The sequence below is a fragment of the Xenopus tropicalis genome, chromosome 9, assembly GCF_000004195.4.
Source record: "Xenopus tropicalis strain Nigerian chromosome 9, UCB_Xtro_10.0, whole genome shotgun sequence".
Taxonomy (NCBI): Eukaryota; Metazoa; Chordata; class Amphibia; order Anura; family Pipidae; genus Xenopus; species Xenopus tropicalis.
Genome location: NC_030685.2, coordinates 61,674,334 through 61,698,522, shown reverse-complemented (window position 1 = coordinate 61,698,522; position 24,189 = coordinate 61,674,334). Strand labels below are relative to the sequence as shown.

General features: G+C 40.7%; 1 protein-coding gene and 2 long non-coding RNA genes across 3 annotated transcripts in view; 1 reads left to right on the top strand and 2 right to left on the bottom strand.

The window, feature by feature from the left end:
- znf804a (zinc finger protein 804A) overlaps positions 1–22,883 on the top strand; it is a 107,395-nt gene extending 84,512 nt beyond the window's left edge. The window contains exons 2-4 of the mRNA XM_002932033.5: positions 13,275–13,418; positions 17,191–17,321; positions 19,289–22,883. Of these exons, the coding sequence (XP_002932079.1) occupies positions 13,275–13,418; positions 17,191–17,321; positions 19,289–22,325 (3,312 nt within the window). The 3' untranslated portion in view covers positions 22,326–22,883. The remainder of the gene's footprint in view (positions 1–13,274; positions 13,419–17,190; positions 17,322–19,288) is intronic.
- Positions 1–24,189, bottom strand: part of LOC116407676 — a 72,840-nt gene that overhangs the window by 12,980 nt on the left and 35,671 nt on the right. The window lies entirely within an intron of this gene.
- LOC116407675 lies at positions 14,593–19,433 on the bottom strand. The gene is made up of 3 exons (XR_004220491.1): positions 19,348–19,433; positions 17,144–17,301; positions 14,593–15,153 (listed from the first exon to the last, which is right to left on the bottom strand). It is a non-coding gene; the product is annotated as an uncharacterized LOC116407675 (long non-coding RNA).

Genomic DNA, 24,189 nt, shown 5'->3' with positions numbered 1-24,189 from the left:
CAGTAGAAGTTCCGCTTTGTCCAAAACGGCTGGCAGTGAAAGGGTTAACTGACATCTTTGGATTTGTTGCTGTCAAATAGTATTAAATGTCTATTCAAATGAATATGCCATGGCCATCACAGTGTGAGATCTGATTTGATATATGTTTCAGAAATACAGATGGCAAAAGAACTAGAAAGCTTAGTACAGCTTTAAAGGGAATACATTGGCACAAAGACCTCTCATGCACAGGGAAGAAGTGGGGATGTGGATAAAAGGAATATAAAGTAAATACAATTGCTGGGACAGTCCTCTCAGTAGTGAATGCAGCTGAGTGAGAATTACATACATACAGGCAATGAGAAATCAGATTTGTTTTGATTGAAATGAAGGGGAATATTTTCAAAATATTAGCAGTTTTAAATTTCTAATATAGTGAATTTAATGCAACAAGGCCATCTGTCTGACTGAAAATGAATTGTCTTAGAAAAGAAAAGCCTTGTGATGACGCTCTACTGAGAACTGGCCAGAGAAATGTCAGGTGACTCTTCTCTGTTTACTAACTTTATTTTCTAAGCAGATCACAATGACCAGCAGGTGGTGCTGTGTTTATTTTATTAGCAGTTTAAAAACTGCTTGAAATTTGTATGCTAGAAAAAAAGATTCTTTGTAAATTGCAAGTGAAGAGCTCTCTGAGGATTTTGACATTGATTTGGATTGAGGTTTTACAATTAAATCCAGTAGCACGCTGAACAAAAGGGGCAGGGCTTGGCAGGAAGTGGGCTGGGTTTTAGATGGTCCTGCTTGGAGTCTGGCAGTGGTGGGTGGGGGTGTGGTCCTGATTTTTTACTTTCTAATGTTGGGAGCTGTTTTGGCCTCTGTGTACTTGAAATGCCAGGGCCTATTTTGAGTCCCAGTCCTGGCCTGTTTGGGAGATATGTGAAATGAGATATGTAAGCATTATTTCAAAAAAGAGAAAAAGGCCCAAACTGGAATTTATTAAGCTACAAAGAAGACTGCTGGTTTGGAAGAGGTGTAAAAGAGGCTATTCATGTTAAAGTAGAGAAACCATCCCTAAACAGAGGCGGGGGCATTCAGCACCATCTGTCTCCTACATACAATACTGTTTTAACATCTGTAACCCGGCAGTTTCAGAACTCTTCACACATCCATTCATGCAACGCTAACAAGTAACACCTGTTTGAAGAGTTGCATGATACTTTGGTAATCCTTTCAAAGTAACTCCACAGCATTCACACCTCTGTGAGTTTCAGATGTCACCTCTCTGAAGAGTTACCAAGTGCCATTGTGATTGGATTAGTGGGAGAGTATATATGCTGAGGACTTCCCATACCAGTCAGTTGACCTGAAGAAGCTGCTCGGATGAGTAGTGAAACGTCTTTAATGATTACTTAACAAGTCCAGTTGCTTTAGATTTATTTATACTAGATATATATATATATTATATTTATAAGCCTATTAATCTATACCTTGTAAATAATGGGGTAATTACATAGAATTATATTTCTAAAAAAACTCCCCTTACTAACAGTTGTGATATATTTATATTGTGACAATGTTTTTCATAAGCCTCCACTTTATTTTATTTTATTAACAGGGATCATGATAAATCAACCTGATTAAACTGATCTATGGGTCGAGAACCCTTGGATTCAGGTCTGGACTGGGATTCAAGATAGGCCCTTGGATTCCAAGTACACAGAGTACACAGAGGCCCAAACAGCCCCCCACCAGCCCAATAAATAGTACAGGTGTGGAATCCGTTATCTGGAAACCTGATTTCCATAAAGTTCAGAATTACGAAAGGCCATCTCCCATAGACTCCATTATAAGCAAATAATTCTAATTTTTAAAAATGATTTCCTTATTTTCTGTAGAGGTACTTGATGTCAGCTAAGATACAATTAATCCTTATTGGATTCAGAACACTCCTATTGGGTTTAATTAATTTTGAAATTATTTCTTAGTAGACTTAAAGTATGGAGATCCAAATTACATAGAGATCCCTTATGCGGAAAACCCCAGGTTCCAAGCATTGTGAATAACAGGTCCCATACCTGTAACTGTCTATGGCATCTTACAGCAGCTCCTCTGGCATTTGCCCAAACCCACCGTCAGGACCTGCTTGGGCTAGAGGAAAGGGTTTGCACTTTGGTTAAAAACTAGCCAGCGCAGCGAGCAGAGAATGCTGTGATAAAAGCAACATATTCCGGTAAAGTGGAGGATTGGAACTGGTCCAGACTTTAGTCTTTTCTATTCCTAATATTGTAGATAGAGTGAAAATAAGATGCTGATATTTCCAGCTTATGGTGAATTATTCAAAGAACAAAGTGAGGAATTTGCTTTACTAAGAAAAGCCATTTCTGGAGATTTAAAGTAAATAAATGTAAATGATAAAAGCAGCCGACACTTAAAACTCATCTAATTACAGATCATATTGTATTAGCTCAGTAAAACCAAAGTAAAATGAAATCATTATCGATAAAAGGGTTTTCTAGCACGGTTGGGTAGGCATTTGCTGTGTAGATTGTATGCATGGAACTGAATGACAGAGATATAGATAATTCTGCTCGCATATCATCTGAGGTTAATACATTGAAATTTAAATTATAACAGGGTTGTCAAACTGGAAAACCTAACCACACCTTAGAAACATAAGCATGGAGGTACATACCCTGTGGATTAAGTTTGAACCTGAATATACTCTATGGCCTATGGCAGTGCTGTCCGACTGGTGGGCCCCTGTGTGCCCCCCCCCCCCCACCTGTCTGGCTGCAGAGACTGCTTTCCTTTGTGTAAGCTTTATATAGTATCAGTACTGAAATTGACTGGCCCCTGCATCGTTTACGCCTCAGATTCAGGCTGTAAACCCCCTGTATTTTTTAAACATATAATCCCCTGTACTGTTCACACCTTTTAGTTTCTGCATTGTTTACACCCTGCATTGTTCACACCTCAGGCTCAGACTGCAAACACCCACATTGTTCACCTGTTCACACCTCAGACTGTAGGAGTAGTTCCAGCATTGTGTCATTGTATGCTGTCTGTGTGTGCTATACTCTGCCTGCTCTATGCTGCCTGTGTGTGCCATACTCTGCCGGTCCTATGCTGCCTGAATGTGGTATACTCTACCTTCCCTATGCTGTCTGTGTGTGCTATACTCTGCCTGACGTATGCTGCCTGTGTGTGCTATACTCTGCCTGCTCTATGCTGCCTGTGAGTGCCATACTCTGCCTGTCCTATGCTGCCTGTATGTGGCATACTCTACCTGCCCTATGCTGTCTGTGTGTGCCATACTCTGCCTGCCCTATGCTGCTGTGTGCCATACTCTGCCTGCTCTTTGCTACCTGTGTGTGACATACTCTGCCTGCTCAATGCTGCCTGTGTGCCATACTCTGCCTGCCCTACCTTCCTGTGTGTGCCATATTTTGCCTGGTCTATGCTGCCTGTGTGTGCCATACTCTTCCCTATGCTGCCTATGTGCCATACTCTGCCTGCCCTATGCTGCCTGTGTGTGCCATACTCTGCCTGCCCGATGCTGCCTGTGGGAGGTGAACCTGGCAGGGGTATGGTCTGGAAGTTTGTTAGCATTTGGAAATAGTCATTATATGGTTATATGCTGGGGCTTGCTGTACTATCCACAGGGGAGAAGGAGACATATGGATTTAAGGTTATCTCTACAGGGAGCACCAACCATTTGGGTTTTTGCAGTGCTACCTCTAATGCTGTGATACCATTAATGTGGGTATGGTCTTAAAAGCTCTTGTTATAACATGGGTGCAGTTTGAAGTGGGTGTGGTTTAAAAAAGGAGATTGGGCAAAACTGGCTTCCATTATCAGCCCTTCACCATGTGGGCCAGGAAGATTCCGGCCCTCGGTACAACAGAAGTTGGACAGCACTGACCTATGGGATACCTGGAGGCGAGATGATTTGGCAAACATGTGTCACTGCCTGCATCACTTGTGTTCTGCCTTTATACCAGATTTGTCAGACTGGTAAGGTTGCCACCTTTATTTTTATGTTTTTTTTTCCAAACACCAAACATTAGTATTACCAGAAAGGCACCAAACATTAGTGTAGGGACCCCAAAGAATTGGGCCCCTCCAGGATTAGTTCCCCTTTAGACAGGCACCATGAGGGTGGCCTTATGAGATTTGGACACCTAAAGGTGGTCCTGGGTGTTTATGTGTGAAAAGGGAGTTTCCCTGCAAGTTAACAGCCACCACTAGATGTCGCTGTGCTAAAAGTATAAAAGGGAATGACTCCCAGTTTCAGCAGGTCTTCGTCCTGGGACTGCTTCTTGTAAAGAAGCGTGTAACAGGCTTGTGTTCTAGTACAGGAGGTACTGTAACAGGTCACTCTAGGAGTGACAGGCAGGCTAGAGAGAACGGGCAGTGATAGCCCCAACAGTAGAGAGAGGGGTTAAGACCCCCCAGCACTCATGGCTGGAGTTAAGGGCCTGTAGTGTGTAGTGAAGGGGCCCTACGCGTGGACCGGGGTGAGTTCCTAGGTGGAAGCATCCGGCGGGAGTACCGGGGGTAGCCCAAAGAGAGAGTGTGTGACTTGAGCCGTCTGTGTGACATCCTCTGAAGTGTTCTGCCTGCATCAATAAACAAGTTCATCTGGTTCACCATTTTAACCAGTGTCTTGGTGGTTCATATACTGAGGATCCTCAACTGCCTGGTAAGCAGCTACCCCAAGGGAGGGGCAAGGTACCGGGAGTTGCTGGGAGTCCGGGTCCAAGGAGGACCTCATAGAGTTTTCCCAGGGAGGAGACATATAGTTCTACCTATACCTACCCTGGGTGGAGGCAGGCACCTGTCCCCCATAATAAGCGGGGGCTCAGGGCTCCTGTAGCGCCACACGCAGGTGATTGCGTGTTTAAAGTACAACAGTAGCCAAAATAGGGTTACATTAGTTTTACCAGACAGTCTGCTAAAATATCTGCCAAGTGGCAACCCACAGACTGGTGTCCTATATCTTTATATTTTCCTTGCATGGAGTGAGGAGTATGGTTGGTGTGTAACTCATAACATATACAGTAGATTCACAACTAGACCACACCCATGTTATAACAAGAGCTTTTAAGAGCATGAATTATAGTGTAGAGGGGAATGCTCGGAGCAAATTTAGTCTCAGGCTCTGGAAAGCTTGACATCTACTCCCTTTTGTGCTTTGTAGCCTCCTACTAATGTCAGACCAAGGGCCCACTGAGCCCGCACCTCAGGGCCCACCCTGGTTGCAAACCCTACCCCCATCATATTCCTCCTGTACATACATAGTACCTCCAGCCCTATTGTGGCCACGGCAAAGTAATTACAGGGGGTCTCAGATCCCAGCAGTCCTGGGTTAGTGGCACCCATTGGTTTTTCTCCAGGTGCCCCGCCGACTTATTTTGACCCAGCCTCCTACTCCATGATTTATCATTAAATACACAGTTTCTTACCACTAACCAATCTCTATATGTTATTTATATTATGTGAAATAAATCCCTGCTGTTATTATAGTGCATTTACCATTTTGTTGATGAGTTGAATGTTTTTCTGCCATCATTGAAACAGGACAGCATGTACATAACAATATTTCTCATACATGCTGATTACTTCACCCTGATGTCTGGATTTCGGTAGCTGTCATCGTTTATTTATATTTTATAAACATATCATTGTTTTCTCCAAATTTTGCAAAAAGAAAAACTTGGGGAAAAAACCTGCTGCGCTACCTTTTATAGGTAATAGCTTTCAGCCCTAAGCTGTTTTGCTATTTTTATTACTATTATTTTTTATTATTATTATTATTTGCTGTGCTTTTAGCACGCTGTGTTTGAAAGTGCAGTAAATATCAGCTATAAGGCTAGTGCCGGGAAATAAAAAGTACCCAACTGTGATAAGGCACAAATATCAGAAATGCAGATTTAAGAAATTCTTTTGTTATAGTTAAGAAAATATTGTATAGGGCTATTAAAGTGAACTTCCAAGCAAACAAGGCTTTCAAAGGAGAAAGAAAAGTAACAACAAAGCTGGAAGTGATAATGCTGTGTATCAGATGCAGGCTATGAAACCAAAGATTTAATCTTTTAAATTGATCATTTCCCGCTTGTCCCATTCCCTAGTTTCTAAAAAGTCACTGTTTCTCAGACTGGATGGCCGAAAACCATAAAGTAATGAATCAGAGTGCTCTGCTGAGCATTTTTGAAATCTCATATTTAAATTTCCATATTTAAAAATTAGATTTGATTAAAATGGAGTCTATGGGAGGCCTTCCTGTAATTCAGTGTTCTGGATAGTGGGTTTCTGGATAACATATCCCATACCTGTACATCATTTCAAACAGTTATTACTATTAGGATCCCAGTGATACTAGGGTCCCATAAAATTGTGCCACAGTAATTGCTGCCCTGGCTGTGGATATAATGTTTGGTAAAGTTTCTTCTGTGCTTTCTAGAAGCTTAGGCAGATATATGGCAGAACCTCATATTATGGATATTATGGCCCAGTCAGGCCCGGATTTGTGGAAAGGCCACAAAGGCCCAGGCCTAGGGCGGCACAAGTTTAGGGGCGGCATGCCGCCCCGCCGCAACAGAATTTTTAAATTTTGCTCCCATACGGAGCAGTCGGGACCTCTCCCCACTGCTCCGTATGGGAGTTTAAATGTGCGATTGCACATGCGCACTCAGGGGGAGGGGGCGCCACACAATTGCGCGTGCGCACTTGTGGGGGGGCGGGGGCGGCCTCGGGGCGCCGCGAAGTTAAATCCGGCCCTGGGCCCAGTGTTATACTGGCAATAGGAGAAATAATGGTGGGACCTGTTGCTAGGGGTCCTTGTGGCAGGCGTGTGTGTAATGGGCAGGGATTATGGTGGTAGGTGGAATAAGGGGTGGCCATTTAAGGTAGGGAGAAGGGGGGTGGACACTGGTAGGGAGGGGTGGTCGGTGGCAGTGGGTCAGGGCCACCACCAGAAACATTACAGTAATTCATTGGTTGTCTGTGGAGTTTGTCTCTGCAAAGCTTCTCTGAATTGTATTTTACTTTATAGGCAAGTTACGTAGTTTTCTAAGCAGCTTTTTACAAAGTTATGTAAATTATGACAGAACTTTTTGAGATGCAAGCAGGACCTCTTAAAAATGAAGATTTCACAGGGCCTGGTAAATTGTACCCAGCTTCTCAACTCGCCTCATGGTAGCAGTGCCCACAAAGTTACCAGGGGGCCAAAAACACCCCTGATTGTAACCCTTCTCCCCCACTGATGGCAGCCCTGCCTCTAGTGGGCCCTTGGGTCTTTAGTCCAGCACTGGTTTAGTCCATCTCTGCTGTAATAATGGTATTTTCAAGGCATAGGCTATTTTGTTAATAAATAAAACTATTGCGCTGTGCTTCAGGGTTATATGTGTAATGCTAATGCCATAGCCCTAAAGGTTACACCTATAAGCAACTTTCCAAACTGAATAGTAGAACCGATGTAGCAAGCAGGGCCATATTTATGTACAGTATAGACACATGAGGGTTGGTGCTTAGGGCAGCAGCTTTAGGGGGGTTGCTCTTGGTACCTGTATAATATAATACATTTTTTTCAAATAAAAAGAAATCTCCCTGCCACTGGAGACTGCAGACAGTCGTGTTTGCTCATGGTTATATTTTCCTTTAGGCCATTTTTAAGTCTTTGCCATTTCCTTTAATGTCAAATGATGTTACTCTACAGGTTAGTAGATCTGTTAATCTATGATTGCAAAGCAAATGCTGGCCTCATGAAATATAATTGCATATTGTGTAGCAGCATATAAATCTATATTGGCATCATGTGGGGATGAATAATTCACTTCTGAATTAATGTTTACAATTATGGCTAAATTTATCAAATATCAACACAGCTGCGTTCGCTGGTAAATGTTGTAATCCCGAGAAGGAGTTCAATCATAAGCCACATTCTATGTAATTGTATGATGTATGGCATGATTATAGTTTTCAGTATTTAATAATGACTGGGGCAAGCTGCATGTAATTGTATCTTTACAAATTCTTTATGGAAATAATCTCAAAATAGACTTTATTTTTATAGTACAGGAAATTTTAGGTTTCAGAAGCAAGAGATATTTAATGAGAAGAACCCAACACTATTATAGTCATTAATTTCTACAAGGTCTTGCTTCATCTTGGCTGCTGTTCCATATATTTAGTTGTTATTATTATCACTATTATTTTTATCTTTTAATTATATTGCTTTTGATGTATTCTGTAGAGCTTTACAGAGATAAAACATCATTCTTGTATCTACAGTCTAAGGTCCGTATCACATTCACACCCAAGGGCAGATTTAATAAAACATTTTACTTTTTTATATTTAAAATTTCAAATAAACTTGTCTTACATTCACTAATAAGTCTGGACTGAAAAAGTGGGAAAAGTCACAAAAACGTTTCAACTTAACACACGCGAAATATTGCACACAAACAGTGCCAGAAATCCGAAAACCTCTAAAAGTTTCAAAACAAAGAAGGATCCTCCAGGAAAAGGACATCTGCCATTGACCTCTACAAGATCTCTGCAAGTTTTAGCATGAGGGCCCATTTGTTAAAGCACGATGACCACAATTGCGAAAAATTGGTATTTTTTAGAGTTTAAGTTTAGAACTTTTCGTAATGACCATAATAATATTGTTAAAATTATGAGACTTTTCTTGAGTTTTGCGTAAATTTGCACGAAAAAGTAATATTTTTCGCAATGACGACCATTTCGGAATTCATCCAAGCTTTGGTATCGTGACTTTCCTTGGGCCAGGTTGGAGCTGCAGAGTGCCATTGAGCCCTATGGGAGACTTTCCTTGGGCCAGGTTGGAGCTGCAGAGTGCCATTGAGCCCTATGGGAGACTTTCCTTGGGCCAGGTTGGAGCTGCAGAGTGCCATTGAGCCCTATGGGAGACTTTCCTTGGGCCAGGTTGGAGCTGCAGGGTGCCATTGAGCCCTATGGGAGACTTTCTTTGGGCCAGGTTGGAGCTGCAGAGTGCCATTGAGCCCTATGGGAGACTTTCCTTGGGCCAGGTTGGAGCTGCAGAGTGCCATTGAGCCATATGGGAGACTTTCCTTGGGCCAAGTACGAAATTGTCGCACAAAATATGGAGTGTTCATGCCTTAATAAATGTCCCCCCAAGTGTATGATGTATAAAAAAAATAAGATGAGCTATATGTAAGAAGAGAATTTAAGGTAATGGAAAGAATGAGCTGAGGAAAGGACAAGAGTGTACAATGGAAGTTGGCAATCAGCCCCCATAGCCCATAAGTATAACTGTGTGTCTTATGTGCTACAGGGCTGATTAAAACAGAGCATATATTATGGCTGCACACACAGATTTATTACTGAATTATTTACAAACACTGTTACCCCTAAACTGAGCTCATTAGCATCTAACTGGTAAGTCAATGACTACATATTAAATGTATATCTTAACCCAGATTTTAACTAACTTTGCTTTAGAACTTTGTTTCGTCTACGCCTCGTCCATTATGCCCTCTTGTTCTCTCTTGTTTCTTCTACCCCACTTCCATTATACCCTCTTGTTCTCTCTTTATTCTTTTTTCATTGCTCTAACTCCCATATAGTCTTTGTTCCATTCCCTTCTGTTGGATACTGTGTGGGATCAGCACACGTGTGGCTGCCTTTGGAGCAGTGTAGCTGTTGCACAGAGGTGAAAGTTCCCCTTTAAGAAGCTAGCTTAATACACAACAAAAAATGCTTAAACATTTGTATTTTCCTCTCTTACAACATGAGGCTTTGACTCCCATTGATTATTTGTGTGAACCTTCAATTCGGCAGGCGTGGGAAATATTCATTGGAAGCAGAAATGAAATCTGCACTCCCCGCTGAGCTTGTTTTCTGTGACACTTTTCCCCGACTTCCTACTTGGAAACAACACACAGTCACAATCAGTTTAAAAATGATAAATGACAGCAGCGTGGAAACAATTTAATATCCATTGTCATTCGGAGGAGAAGGCAGTTTAACTTATTTATGGTGCTCTGTTTTTATCTCCCGCGCCACATATATTAAATCTACAGTCTTGGACATGGTCCTGCCTCAAGCAGGTTAGGAAATTCACTGTGTACCCCTACAGTTTCTCAAGGAGATTTCATTTTCTTGAACTGCTGGTTAATAGTGTCCCACTGGTACTGTCCTCAGAGTTGCACAGAAATGCATTCTAGATGTTATCCAAAAAATATATATTACAAAGGGTCCCATCAATGGATGGATCATATAATGCTTTAAAATCATTTAATCATATGACTTCAAGTAAGTGTCTTACCCCTTTCAAAAAGTGTATGTATAACAGAAGCTGAAAGTGCGGTGGGTCTATTTGTCTTATAGGGAGAACATAATGGTTTCAGGCTAAAGAGGCTGAGCTGCACATTTATTGGTGCTCCTGCTGGGCTGCCTCTATTCGCCGGCAGATTTAGTCGGTGACGGGTGAACAATCTGAAGATATTAAAAATCCACAAAACTGTAAAGTGCTTTTTAAAAATTTGCCGCTGAGGCGGCATAATGACTAGAGGCAATGAATGCGGCTTTCTTCCATTTTCCCCAAACTGTAAATTATTCTCAAATAATTGATTGAATATCATAGTAATAAAATATTTCATATAATTGATGTTATTTTGTGTTTTATACACATTAAAGTAGTTATGGTGAGAGCAGATCAGCAGACATCCATCGGTCGGTAGTTTTAATATAAAAATAACAATATAATAAGGATTATTATGTTGTTTGTATCAGGTTTTCTTATCTACAATGCATTTTTATATATAAATGTAATACACAAGAGCCATAAATAACCTGTAAAATATATACTTATACAGGTATGGGATCCGTTATCCAGAATCCTGTTATCCAGAACCTACTTATTATGGGAAGGCCATCTCCCATAGACTCTATTTTAATCAAATAATGACATTTTTTAAATGAACTTTTTTTTTAAAATGAACGTAAAAATACGAAAAAGTCGTGCAAGCGTCGAAAAGTCGCAAAAGCACCAAAAAAGTTGCGCAAGGTAGGGAAAAGTCGTGGAAAATACGATTGGACCGATCAAACGAACGCTCGGAGTGTTCGTGGATAATAAATGTGCCCCATAATGTATTATCTATTCATTCAGTTATATTAAAAATTATATTATGAATTAAAATAAGAGGCTTTATATTTATGGCATAAAATAAAGCACATGAGGAAAAGCATAAACTATATACTTATTGAAGTTTGTATAATAGAGTGATGGGGCACCCTTTGCTTCTGAAGACGTTCAGTATTCCTTGAAACATTCCTGTACAGTGTTGAACAGCCAGATGGCATATTTGATCATTCTAAAATTCCTATTAAACATTGATTGATATTTAAATCTGATCAGGTTTGGGGTGATCAGGTAGGCTCTGGTTATTATTTTAAATTTAAACTACTCTTTGCTCCATCTATCAGGTGTTTGTGTCTTAGAAGATGGAACATTCCCTGTAGGGCACCATAAGCAAGCAAGTCTGGTATATGAAAATAAGCAGGTTTACTAACTGGATGGTACAGTGCCCATGATGCAATGGAAATTGTTCCAAAGTGTCATATTCAGTTATTCATGGGGTCAGTTGTGCATTTAACTCAAATGTCACAATCTTTTTTCCTTTGCTTCTTGAGACTAGCAGTATGTGAATTAGGCTAAGACTAAGGGGCACATTTACTAATCCACGAATCCGAATCACGAATGGGAAAAAATCGCATTGGAAACGAAAATTTCATAAGATCGCAAATATCACGAAAATGTTTACGAAAAAATCGTATTAGTCACGATAATATCGTATTGGCGATCCGAAAGTCACTAAATTTTCGTACCGAACAATTGTAAACAGCGGTAAATCCTTTCCGACTTTTTCGTGCAAACGTCCGAAAAAGTCGTGCGCCGTACGAAAAAGTCGTGCGGACGCCCGAAAAAATCTGCGAAAATACGCTCGGAGCATTCGTGCTTTTGTAAATGTGCCCCTAAGGGTGATTTACTGGAACTGAGGGTACAAGTTCTAGAGCACTATGGGCACAATAGAGCCCCCAGTTATGCAGCTCCCTGCAGGAAGCACCGGGTCAAAAATATGGCACTTAGTGCAGAGAGCAGTGATGGGGTGCAGCAGCCTTGTCCTTACCCCCTGCCTTTGGGTATATTACACTGTAGTACATTAGGATGTCACACCCAAAAGACTTAAGGGATCATTTACAATGCCCCGTGCAGTGTGCATAATGCAAAAAAGACCAGAGTCTGCCTTTTTTTGTACTTTGAAAACTGGTTGGTGTCTTTTCGGAGCACAGAGACCTGCGGCATGCCCCTTGAATTGAGTGCTGCTGGCGTTAGGTAGGGCTTGATCCAAGAGGGGAGGGCCGGGGGAGGCATGTAGGCGTATAAAACCTTTAACGCTAGGATAGGAGGTTCCTATAGTGCTGTAGCTTACACTGTTGTTTTTTTATTATTTGTAAAAAGAAACTCAATAATAATTAACAATCGAAAGAACTAGAGTGTCATTTCAGCGGAAAGCTAATTAACCTGCGCTTACAGTCATTTCCCTTTATGTAGGTTTAGAGTTTTATCTCAGCATTCTCTTAATTACTCTACAATAAGTTACACATAATTACACGCATTTGATTTAATGTTGTGCAACACTGAAAAAACAGGTTTAAATCACTCTGCTTTGTTAATACTTGAGAAATTCAAATGCCTAATAAAGGGTGAAATCAGGCAACTTTATTAAAAAGAAACTTCATTTCTGAAATGATATAAAATGATGTAGCTGTGCATAATGGTTTCTGTGAACATGGTAATATTGCTCTGGTATGAATGGCGGTTTTTCAGTTCTTTGTGTGCCCCCTGATCCAACACTTGACAATATTTAGCACCTAATGTTTCAAGAATGTAGTATTCTTCTAAGCCAGCGTGAACAGACAATATATATGGCAGCCACACATGCAATTATATGATCAAAAGACTGAATGTACTGTTTAGGATTTAAAGGATCTATCTGTCTATCTATATGTCTGTCTGTCTGTCTATCTATCCATCCCTGTACTCTGTCTGTCCTTCTTTGTATCTATCTATCTATCTATTTATCTATCTTTCTTTTTTTTCTTTCTTTCATCTATTCATTTATGTCTCTATCTATCATCTATCTATTTTCTATTATCTATTTCTTTCTCTCTTTCTCAGCCTGTCTTTCTGTTTAATATATGAACGCAGAATATCAAGTTGATCTCTATCTCTTTTTCTCAAGGACTGTGCTGAAAAGGAAAATACAAGATCAAAAACACTTGAGGATCTTAAAGCCAACTTCTACTGTGACCTCTGTGACAAGCAATACCACAAGCATCAGGAATTTGACAATCACATAAATTCATATGATCATGCACACAAGCAGGTATTGGTTTATCCCATGATTATTTCTTAAGAACACAAATCCTCATATTGCCCTCACTGTGTGACAAATGAACATATAAAGTACAGACTTAAGATGGCATAACTTACAGTGTGCCAATGTATGTGGCATCAATAACGGCATTAGCATTGGGTGCCCTTGGCGCAAGTTTGTTCAGACTGCCTGTAATACCAGGAAGGCTCATTTATGAACACAAGTGTAATGTGCTAGAATGGATCAGATAAGTCATGATGGCCAAATAATGATTTGGCAAATATCTAATTCTTTAATGATGGGCCATTTTCCATTTCAGTGAATAATCATCACAATTCTGCTGAGCTGTATAGAGGATCCAGAACTGCAGATTTATTAATTTCTGAGATTGTGTTTCCCCCCAGTTTGTGTAAATTGCAGCAAAAATCATCAATTTATTTCTCTGTGTATAAAGGAACAATAAAACCATAAAACTGCCAAAAAAAAGTTTTAAAATTATTAAAACAATATACTGCTGCCCTGCACTGGTAAAAGTTGTGTTAGCTACTATAGTTTATATAAACAAGCTGCTGTGTGGCCACGGGGGAAGCCATTCAGACTGGAAAAAAATGAGAAAAGGCACAGGTTGCATATATATATGTATAGCAGGTATATCTAAAAATATCTGCTATGTAACCTGTGTTTATAAATTATAAACTATAGTAGTGTTTCTGAAGCAAACACAACTTTTACCAGTACAGGACAACAGTACATTACATATTAAAGTGGACCTGTTACCCAGACATAAAAAGCTGTATAATAAAAGTACTTTTCAAATTAAACATGAAACCAAAATTCATTTTTATATTAACACATTCAAACCCATTATAAATGCATTTACAAATCCCAGCTGTCAGTCATATATTACTTATATTACTTAAACTTTCCATTCAGCACTCACATTCCCCCTACCTTCTCACCATCTAATTGTGTAGCCAGTGCATGGGCAGGGGGAACAGGTCCCCCATTCTAGCACATACACAAGATTTTGGGGTGATAAAAAGCTTGTATTAATAACAGTGCCCACAAAATGGCAGCTGCCTGCTGGCTGTGATTCTATATTCCCAAGACTGAAGGAAACAAGATTCTATAATTTATATAGTATGTGAAGTTAATTTCGCTTAACAAACACAATAGAAAAGAAATTGGAATTATTTCTTAGGGTGACAGATCCCCTTTAAGGCTTTTTAAGTATAGGTGTCAATGGAAATATACCAATTGAAATGGAGGAGTTAAAATGCGTGCAGAACAACAGGACAGATCTGGGGAGGCTGGCTGGGGAGGAGAGCAGCTTTGACACTTTACCTACAGTGACTGGGTAGGAATGCTCTAGGAAGCTTCATACTGATGGGGAGAAAGTCATACGAGGAGATGGGGTTAATGCTTTGGTGGATCAGGTCGACTTTAGATTTGAAGTTGTTTGCAAATTGTTGGGGTTAGAGAACAGGAAGTGAATGTGCCACAGTCTGGGGTTTGAGCAGTGAACTGAACAGAGAGAGAAGCTGCTGTGGGTATTGCGCATGGTAATGAGTAGGATTATTTAGCCTGAGAGAGAGCCGTTTTGAAGGAAGAAAGGAGAAACTTTTAGTGAAAGTCAGGAAGTGCGTGAGGTGAAGCAGGTGGGGTTGAACCTGGGACTGGGATTAGAAGCTCCTTGTCGGTGTGGGAGGAGAGGGGCATGAAGGTCCAGGGAGGAAGTCTGAAACTGAAAAAAATGAATAATGATTGTAAATTTCACAAATGCTTATAAAAAGCACCCTGGGCGGAGCCTTTCATGCAGATATACTATAACATTCATGGGTGCATAGTACAGTAGAATGTCATGCTTATACCACACTTATACGGCCTATATTCCTGGGCAGGAGATATTATAGTAGCATAGAATATTATTTTTTGTGAACAAGGTCCCTTAAAAACACTTTTGCATTATTAGCAAACCTGACAAAGAAAATCATCAGTCAGCACAATGCACAGTTCCCAATATGTTCCACAGGTCATTAATCATCACTTAATCAACAAGTCATTGATCAGTCCCTAATTTCCACTACATTAATCAACCACAGCTAAAAATCCCTTAACAATCCCCCCAAAACCCCATAATCCCTAATCACTTAATCAGTTCACAGTTCATTTAGTATCATGCCGTCTGATTTACTGGCACACATTTTGCTGTTGATGAATCACTTCCATAATCTGCAGTTAATTAGCCAGAACACAGTCCCTATTTAGTCACCCCATGACTTCTATTATATTAAGCACCCACCAACCAGTGTGGTCATTATCACATTATATGGAAGTGATGCAGGGGATACACTGAAAGGGCAATTGTCCCCCAAACCAGATTGTAATGGCACACACTTGTTTTTGTAGAGAAATTAAGCCCTGGCTATAGTGTATAAGGGTATTCTGAGGAGGAGCATTTCTGTGGGCATATTTAGGTGTATTTAATTGGAGTTGATACAATTAACCTTCCCCTGTAAACTCAACTGAAACAATGGCATCCGGCACTCAACTTATCTTGGCCCAGTGCTGAGCCAGACAAGCTTCTTGGCTTCGTTTACCCAAAACCCAAAAGAATCACTCACAAATGCCATTTTAAATGCCAAGCACCAGAAGTGATGCTGTCTCCACTTCTCCACTGTGACTCTGCTAGCCACAACTTGCATCCAGTTTGCTGTCACACACACAATTGTGTGCATTTTGATACATGGGGCTCAGGCGAGGTGGGAACAACTCTATATATTGCTGCCATTACACTAAAATTGTGGGGTGAAATGCTGCATTGTTGGTTTAAAATATAGTGATTCCAAAAATGTTCCTTCTACTCTGCACTTAGGTAAGTAAATGAGCCTTAGCCCTTGCATCTCCAAAGGTTGTTTATTAAAGGGCACCTATGGCACAAAAAAAAAATGTTTTCCCTCACCAGAAGTTCTAGCTAACAGAGCTCGTATGTAAGAAGCGAAAAACCATAGTCATTTTTGCAGAACAGCCCCATAGCTATCTCTGGGCCCCCTGCATCGGGGGGAGCTCCCAGTGTGGGCAGCCATATTGGGGCACACACATGCATAATGAATAAGTGTCCCAGGTTGCTCACAATGAGCATGCATGTGACATAGTATTGGAGTTAACATCAGCTGATCCTATGTCACATGGCATGCACATATTGAGTGATCTGAGGCACTAGCTCATTATGAGCGTGCCCCAATATGGCCACTGTGCTGCTAGGGGGTCTTTTTCGCTTAGCTCACTTATCTGGTGAGTGACACATTCAGGGTTGAACTGGGGAGTGCAGGACCCACCATGGCCCCCACAGGGGCCACCGCCGCCCGCGCAACCCCCACCCCCCAATTGTGCATTATACTTATTTTAGGTGAGATCAGGGGAGAGAGATTAGATAGGGAGGGCTGGTAGGGATCTGGCTTACGTCGATGGGGCCCAACGTTTTTTTCTTGGTGCCCCACAGGCCCAGTCCGACCCTGGAAACATTTTTTGTGTAATCGGTGCCTTTAACAGGGATCATTCTTCTCTTTGATTAAGCAGAAGCTTCCAGTTAGAACTTTCTTAAAAATGTAGGTTTTGGAAGCAGCTGATAATAGGAAGGAAAATAAGGATGGCTGGTGGCCAGATAGTGTTCACTATTCACATTGGAAAGTCCATGATGAAGCCTTCTGGTAATTCACAGAAAGCGACATTACCTGTTTCACATACATGTTGCTTATTACTCTTCCAACTTTCCCAACAGAGGCTTAAGGAGCTAAAACAGAGGGAATTTGCTCGAAATGTGGCATCAAAATTGCGGAAAGATGAGAGAAAACAGAAAAAGTACCTCCACCGGCTGCACAGAATGGCCAATCTGAAGAGAGAAGCAACTTGGTGAGACATTGCACTAATGGGCACTGCATAAAAAGATAAGGAATGGTTCCAATGTACAAATTGTTTGTACCACTTTAGTTAGCCCCGTGAGCATACATTTAATAAAATAAGTTCTGGTTTAAGTTTGCTTTTACAACATTTGAAAGCTTTAACAGAAGTCTGTATGCCTAATTTATACTTGTTGCATGTTTTCAACATGAAAGTTGTTTACAAAAAGATTTATGTAAGTTGTTTGTCTTTCAGTGTATATGCTGAACCACCCATCACCACCCCACATTATCTGGAATATCCCATGTTATCCGGACACCCCATATGCTGTCCCATGCCTTCAGATCATGTTTATCCTAAGAAACCGTGCAAGTTTTTGTTCTAAAATGTGTAGCACAGAAGATAAATTGATATTAACTAGGATATTGGTCAAACATATCAGGGGACTTGGGGTGGGGGTGTTGGAAACCCCCATTAAGGGGTTATATAAAGCGGTGTGACAGCGTGTGAGTACAATTTGTATCATACAAGTGTCGCCAGTGAATTAAAGCTTATCTGATTCCTGAACTCTGAGTCCAAGTTGTATTCTACCCTGTCATTTTTGCCTGACAGCCCCATAGATGAGCATTGCATTCAAATTTAGGGATGCTCTGAATGCTGAAGAAACTTTTTGTTCATTTGCTTATTCAGTCCATTCTCATTCTCACAAACAAGGTGCTAAGGTAAGCAAGACCATAGCAACCAGAAAGATGCTGAAGAAAAAGCTAAATAACTGAAAAACCACAAATAATAAGAATGAAAACCAATGAAAATTGTCTCAGAATATCATTGTCTGCACATCATACTAAAAGTTAATTAAGGTGAACAACCCCTTTTTTATGTAGAACTGGCCCAACTTGGCAATCCGATTCATGAGCGAATTAGGCCTTCCTAGTGAAAGTGAATGCTTTTCTAGCTTTATCCCTTCCTAACTGGTGGAGCTAGGCCTGCACCATTCTGAAATGTTTCCGTTTCATCTCTAACTCCATTCAGGTTTATCTTAGTGTGCTGGGATTTTTACTTAATGTAACACTATTGTGCTGTGTGCAATGGACACTCAGTAAAAGCTGCATTGGACATATGCTGTGTATAGTAGAAATATATATATATACTTTATATTTAGTAGATACTTTAAGTGCTTTGGACAGAGGTTCCTTACTCTGGTTTTCTTGCTTTAAGAGAAGTGTGTGTTCCCTCTAGTGGTAATGTTCCAATACTGCAATGCATACCGTATATTTGTGTTGAGATTTTGGACAAAGCTCTGCCTTTCCCCACTTATAATATAACTTTAATAATAATGCTGTAAAAGAACCATATGGTGATGCGGGAGACAATCATATGCAGAACGTACATATGGATTTAGCTCTGAAAGTAAGTAAACTTGCCTCAAAGCTCCTGAAAACAGTAACTGTATCATATAAGGGCAGAGTAGTAATAGCAAGAAATTCAGAATAATGAATTCTGGTCTAATCTAATGTTTCCTTTAAGTAAATTAGCTTTTATTCTATATAAAATGAAATAACTGACACAAATCTATTAATTCAACCTTATTCATCTAAATCAAACTACAAGTTAATCTTGAGGAAGTAAAAAAACTGTGCCTGAAACCCAGGGGAGCTGCTGCCATGAGGCAAGTTGAGAATCTTTGATAAATATGTCCCAAATTCCATAGAAATAAATAAAGAGCAGTGGGAATGGCGTACTGTTATGTATATAAAGATTAACCTGAAATGGCAGTTTTAGCCTTGCCTGAATATCCATTGTCTCACAGGCAGGCTGGACACAAGCTCCTTATCACTTCATACAAGGCCACTTCTGTGTTCCCATTATAAGGCTTTAGGAAGGGGCATGGAATGGCATCATTGGGGCAGGGACACTTGAATTGTAAATGGTATCCTTATTAATGGTGCTTAGTGATGTATTATTTCTTCTTTTTTTAGTGCCCCCGGAAGTGGTCCCATGTTCAAGTCGACAACTGTTAGCGTCCAAGACCACATACCTGAAAATCTTGAAGATGACCTTGCCCAGTCAGTAGGAAAAGGTCCAGAGGGTCATTGTTTTAAAAGGATCCATGACAAGTCTAGTGTAATGCCTATTATTTTGGCAAGTTCTGAAAGCTCAGAAAATTACAAGCAACACTTTGATTACCAGACCCAAAAAGGTCATGGGCACAAATTTAGTTTCTCTTTTGCTTTTCCCAAAAAGGCGCAAATAAAACTGGAATCCTCCGCTGCCGTCTTCTACAAATTCAACGATGACATTTCTGCTGAGCGCGGTTTAAAAAGGAGAAGCAGATTTGTCCCCGAGTCCTTTACTGCTCTGTCGGCTTTGCCGGCCGAAGTCCTCCAATGCCCAAGCAAAACTCAACAATCCATAGCCGTCTCTCTAAATCATTCTTTGGACAACAAGCATAAAGCTGAACAAGCACATTCTAAACTGCAGTCTGCGTTGGCAGCGGAAGTATTTCTGTTCCCAAGCAGCAATCAACATTCAACAACGGGCGGATCAAAACAAGCGTTGAACAAAGTCTATTGCCTGCAGGAGCAGAACCTGAAGCAAATGCTTACATCAGTAGTAAATGTATTCCCAGACCCAGATATTTGCCATTTAAAAGTGCCTCATTTTAGTAACGTCTCTGTAGCTGCAGCAGCGATGACTAATACAACAACATGCATGCAAGACATTGTCAAGGATGAGTTTGCTTTGATAGACCTCAAATCTGGGACAATCGACACAGATCCCACCGTCCAAGAAGCTCATTGCAAAGAGTTGACTGTTCCAAGCAAAGCACAACAAAATGAAAACACTGCAATAAATCAGTCTGAATACAGGACTCAAGATAATACAGATTTGTCACATTGTCTTTTGCTGTCAAGTGATAGTGTGGCTGATGCAAAGGCCCAAAGAAATGATGGGCCATTCAAAAGACCACGTCATGCTTTTTATCCTGTGCAAAGTAAAGATGGTTCGATGCTTCTTCAGTGGCCTTCTGAAATGTTAATGCACACAGGTACAGAACCCTCCATCTCTTACAGCTGCAACCCACTCTACTTTGATTTCCGAACATCAAAAAGTGCAGCCGAGAAGGAGAACATTAAGAATGTACAGAGGCCTCACCCATGTGATACGCCATGCCCAGCTTGGGACAATGTTACCAACAAATATGCCAATACCAAGTTCAACAGGAATTCCATTGCACACGAACCAGAGAGGAATATGAAACAATATAATGTCTTTTGTTTTGTCAATGGAAATAAAAAACACATTTCTAGCTGTTACCTGGATAAAATATACCATCTGGATACTAAGTATCACAGGCACAAGGCAAAAAGATGCAAAAAACATGATCATAAGTGCAAAATGAGGCAGCATAGATGCAAACATGGATCTCAGGACTCAGGCAGGTCATTGAAATGTAGATATAGGCACAGGTGGTCTATGGATAATGGTGGAGTAGGTGTTTATAATAGTTTGAGTAGTCAGTATAAGAACTTGAAAGGCTCCCCTGGTTCCATAGATGATCTAGTACCTTCTAACCAGGTGCCAGATACTGAGGGTGCCGCCACTGACAGATCAGGGGTATTACAGATAAAGCCACAATGTGGACTTCTAAATAGGAAGGCAGAATTTGAAAGCCCGTCACAACACAATATGACATCTCTACACTACCAGTTGGGGGTGGCACCAATAAATCATGTTTGTGATATATATTCAGCAGCATTTTCTAACCTGAGCACAGATAGAGCAAGCTCAAGTCAACAAAAACCTGATGCCCATGTCCAGCAAAGCTGGCCTTTAAAAAGAAAACACGGCCCTTTAGTAGATGAACCTGAAATGCAACGCAAAAAGCGCAAGTTATACAAACCGTTCTCTTTATCCATCCAACAAATCACTTTCTCTGAGCAAAATTACTTTATATTATGGAAGGCAATACAGAGAAAGTTAATGGGCAAGGTAAAAGGACATATCAGTGTCAGCAGAACCCTATGCAGATATTCACAGAATAAGTTTCCAATATCTGTAAATAGGAAGTTAGTCAATTGGCAAAAAATGTCATTTAAGTCAACAAAGTGTGTCAACAACATAAATCAAAGCAAAGACAATAAGGGGACCCAAGTATGGGATGGTTTCCTGGAGATCAGTGACACTAAAGAACCATGCTTATTGGCTGCTCACATTCCTGGTCACATCATAAAACATGAAATTGCTATAAAAGAGAGAATACCTGGGGCAACAAGTGATGCATTCTCAAAAGAATTAAATTACCATGGCAGCAATACTTGTAGCAAAACTGCAGCAGAGCAACGATCATTGCCACCAGACAGAAGAACAGGAAAGGAAGTCAACTCAAGTAGAAGTTGTACACAATATGCTGCCCTTGAGTTCCCCAGTCAGAACACTCCCACTAATTCTCAGTCCTTTCCCACGGGGCAGTTCCAATCCCCTGTCAGCTCGGCACATCCCAAACACTTCCTTCCACACCGATATGCTAAGAAACATAATCCATGTGCAGGATACAGACATGAACTGCAGCCCATCATTTTTCCACGTAAACTCAAAATTGCATTTCCTTCCACAGCAGCTCAGTCTTGTTCATCATTATACCCTGCTTTGTATGAGCAGCCATTTTGCTCTAGTGCATCGACTATGGTACAACACACTTTCACACACCACCATGTGACTGTCCTTTCTGCCGCTTCGTTTGCAACAGCCTCCACTGACACCAGGGTCCATATGGATTTTCAGCAGCAGTTTGTCTCTCCTCAGGCCTTCCCAAGAGCTCCGTTATACCAAGTTACAGCAGAGCCAAGACTGTGTCCTGTGGACCATGTTTTCCCTTTACCACGAGTGCCGGTTGTGCCAGCATCAGTCCACCATTGCTTGCCTTTGCCCTTTCCTCCCATCTCTCACACTGCTGTTTTTTCTCCTCTTCATATACCACAACCCTCCCTTATTCCACTGCAGTCTATTTTTTAAGTGTCAGCTGTTTGGTTGGGAAATGGAAACATGAAACCCTGTGAAACATTTTAAATGCAAATTTGTTGCGGCTACAGAGAATTGTTAATCAGTCTCAACCCTTTAACTGTTTCTAGAAAATTTTTAGTATTTCATTAGCATTTTGGGACAGTATGGTAGGTGTCAGTGGTTATGTAATAGCATGTAGTTAGTTTGCCCCAAGTCCAGCTGGGAGCATTTACTGGACTGCTGATTGATATCTAACATTAAGCTGGTTGCTGTGGGTTGCTAGACCCCTAAGCCAATTTGCTTGTTGTCGTGCCCAAGTTTTGAAGCATCTGAAATGACTAGCTTGGAAATCCCTGATTCAGAAATGTTCTACTGATATCGAGATATTCCTATCAATAAGAGGAATGTATTGGTATCTATCACTAATAATCGCACCTAGCCCACCCCCATCTTCTAGGGTTCACAGAGGAGGAGGGTGAAACTGTTGTTTGGGGTCCCTACTAGTGATGGGCGAAATGTTTCGCCAGGCATGGATTTGTGGCGAATTTCCACGTTTTGCCATTGGCGGATTGTTTCGCGAAACGGATGAAAAAATTTGCCGCGGAAAAATTTGCTGCACGTCCAAAAATTGTCGCCGGCGTCAAAAAAGAAAAGCCATGGCCGACAAAAGAATAGTTGTGGGCGACAAAAGAATAGTTGTGGGCGACAAAATAATAGCCGGGCGACAATTTTTTTTGCCGCACAACATTTTCGCCATTTCGTGAATTTTTCGCCGTTTTGCAGATCTTTTGAAAGATTTGCAAATTTTTCGGCGAAGCAAAACGGAACAGATTCGCTCATCACTAGTCTCTACCAATAGAAATTATGAATATATAGGAGTTGGCTTCTTTTTTGGACTCAAAAAAATTAAATATTACTCCAGACTTAAAGAATAGCGTAAGGATTTCCCCACTTGCAGCCTTGTATTGGTGACAAATCTGAACCTCTGGTGCCCAGCGCAGTTTCGCTGCTCAGAGTGTTGGACCCTCAGTGGGTGGTTGCATGAGATTTATAAATAAAAATAATCACACAGTACAGGTACTTATTTGTCAGTAATAATAAAACATTAAAATTATTCATAGGAACTCATTATATAGTATGCACTTGGGCTATGGAGATACCTGCATTGACCAGTTGTGCCATTGGAGCCAAATGTGCTGAATTACATGCTTATATCATGGGAAACAGTAGCCCTTGAGTTCAGTAAAGTTGGTCTGCAAACTCATTTCTTTATATATATGGACACAAAGGAAAGGATTCATTACACCAGGCTGTGCTGAGATCTTGGCAGCTCCGGAGTGGGTATTTTTTTTATAACTGTCATGATATAATTTATATAATTTAATGTAGTTTCTGCATCAGTTCTGTGTTTTTTATGATCTTTAAACATTTTCAACTCAAGCCCTGTTACTCAATATTCATCTATCCTAATACCCTAATGCACAATAATAATAAAGAGGGACTGGCAGAATTGTTCTCCTATCCCCATCCCCAAGCACTGCAACCAGTAAATGGGGATAAATAGGGACCTACAGTTGCTGAAGTCAGGTGAAAAAGGCTCTATGTTATTCTATATTTGTTTCACAAGATTCAAAATATGTCAAAGCAGCATTAAGGCCTAGAGTAGTAAATGGATCCACTATTGTATTCAGTGAAATGACCCACTGGTGTCACCCACATTCTTAGAATGATCTACTGCTAAACAGCATGGCCGGAACTAGAAATGGCACATCTCTTGGTGGAAAGACAAGTCAGTACGACATATCGGCACATACTGTATGTTCATGAGTCTGAAATTGCATGGACTTTCCTTATCTGTTCTTTGGTGTAATGTGTC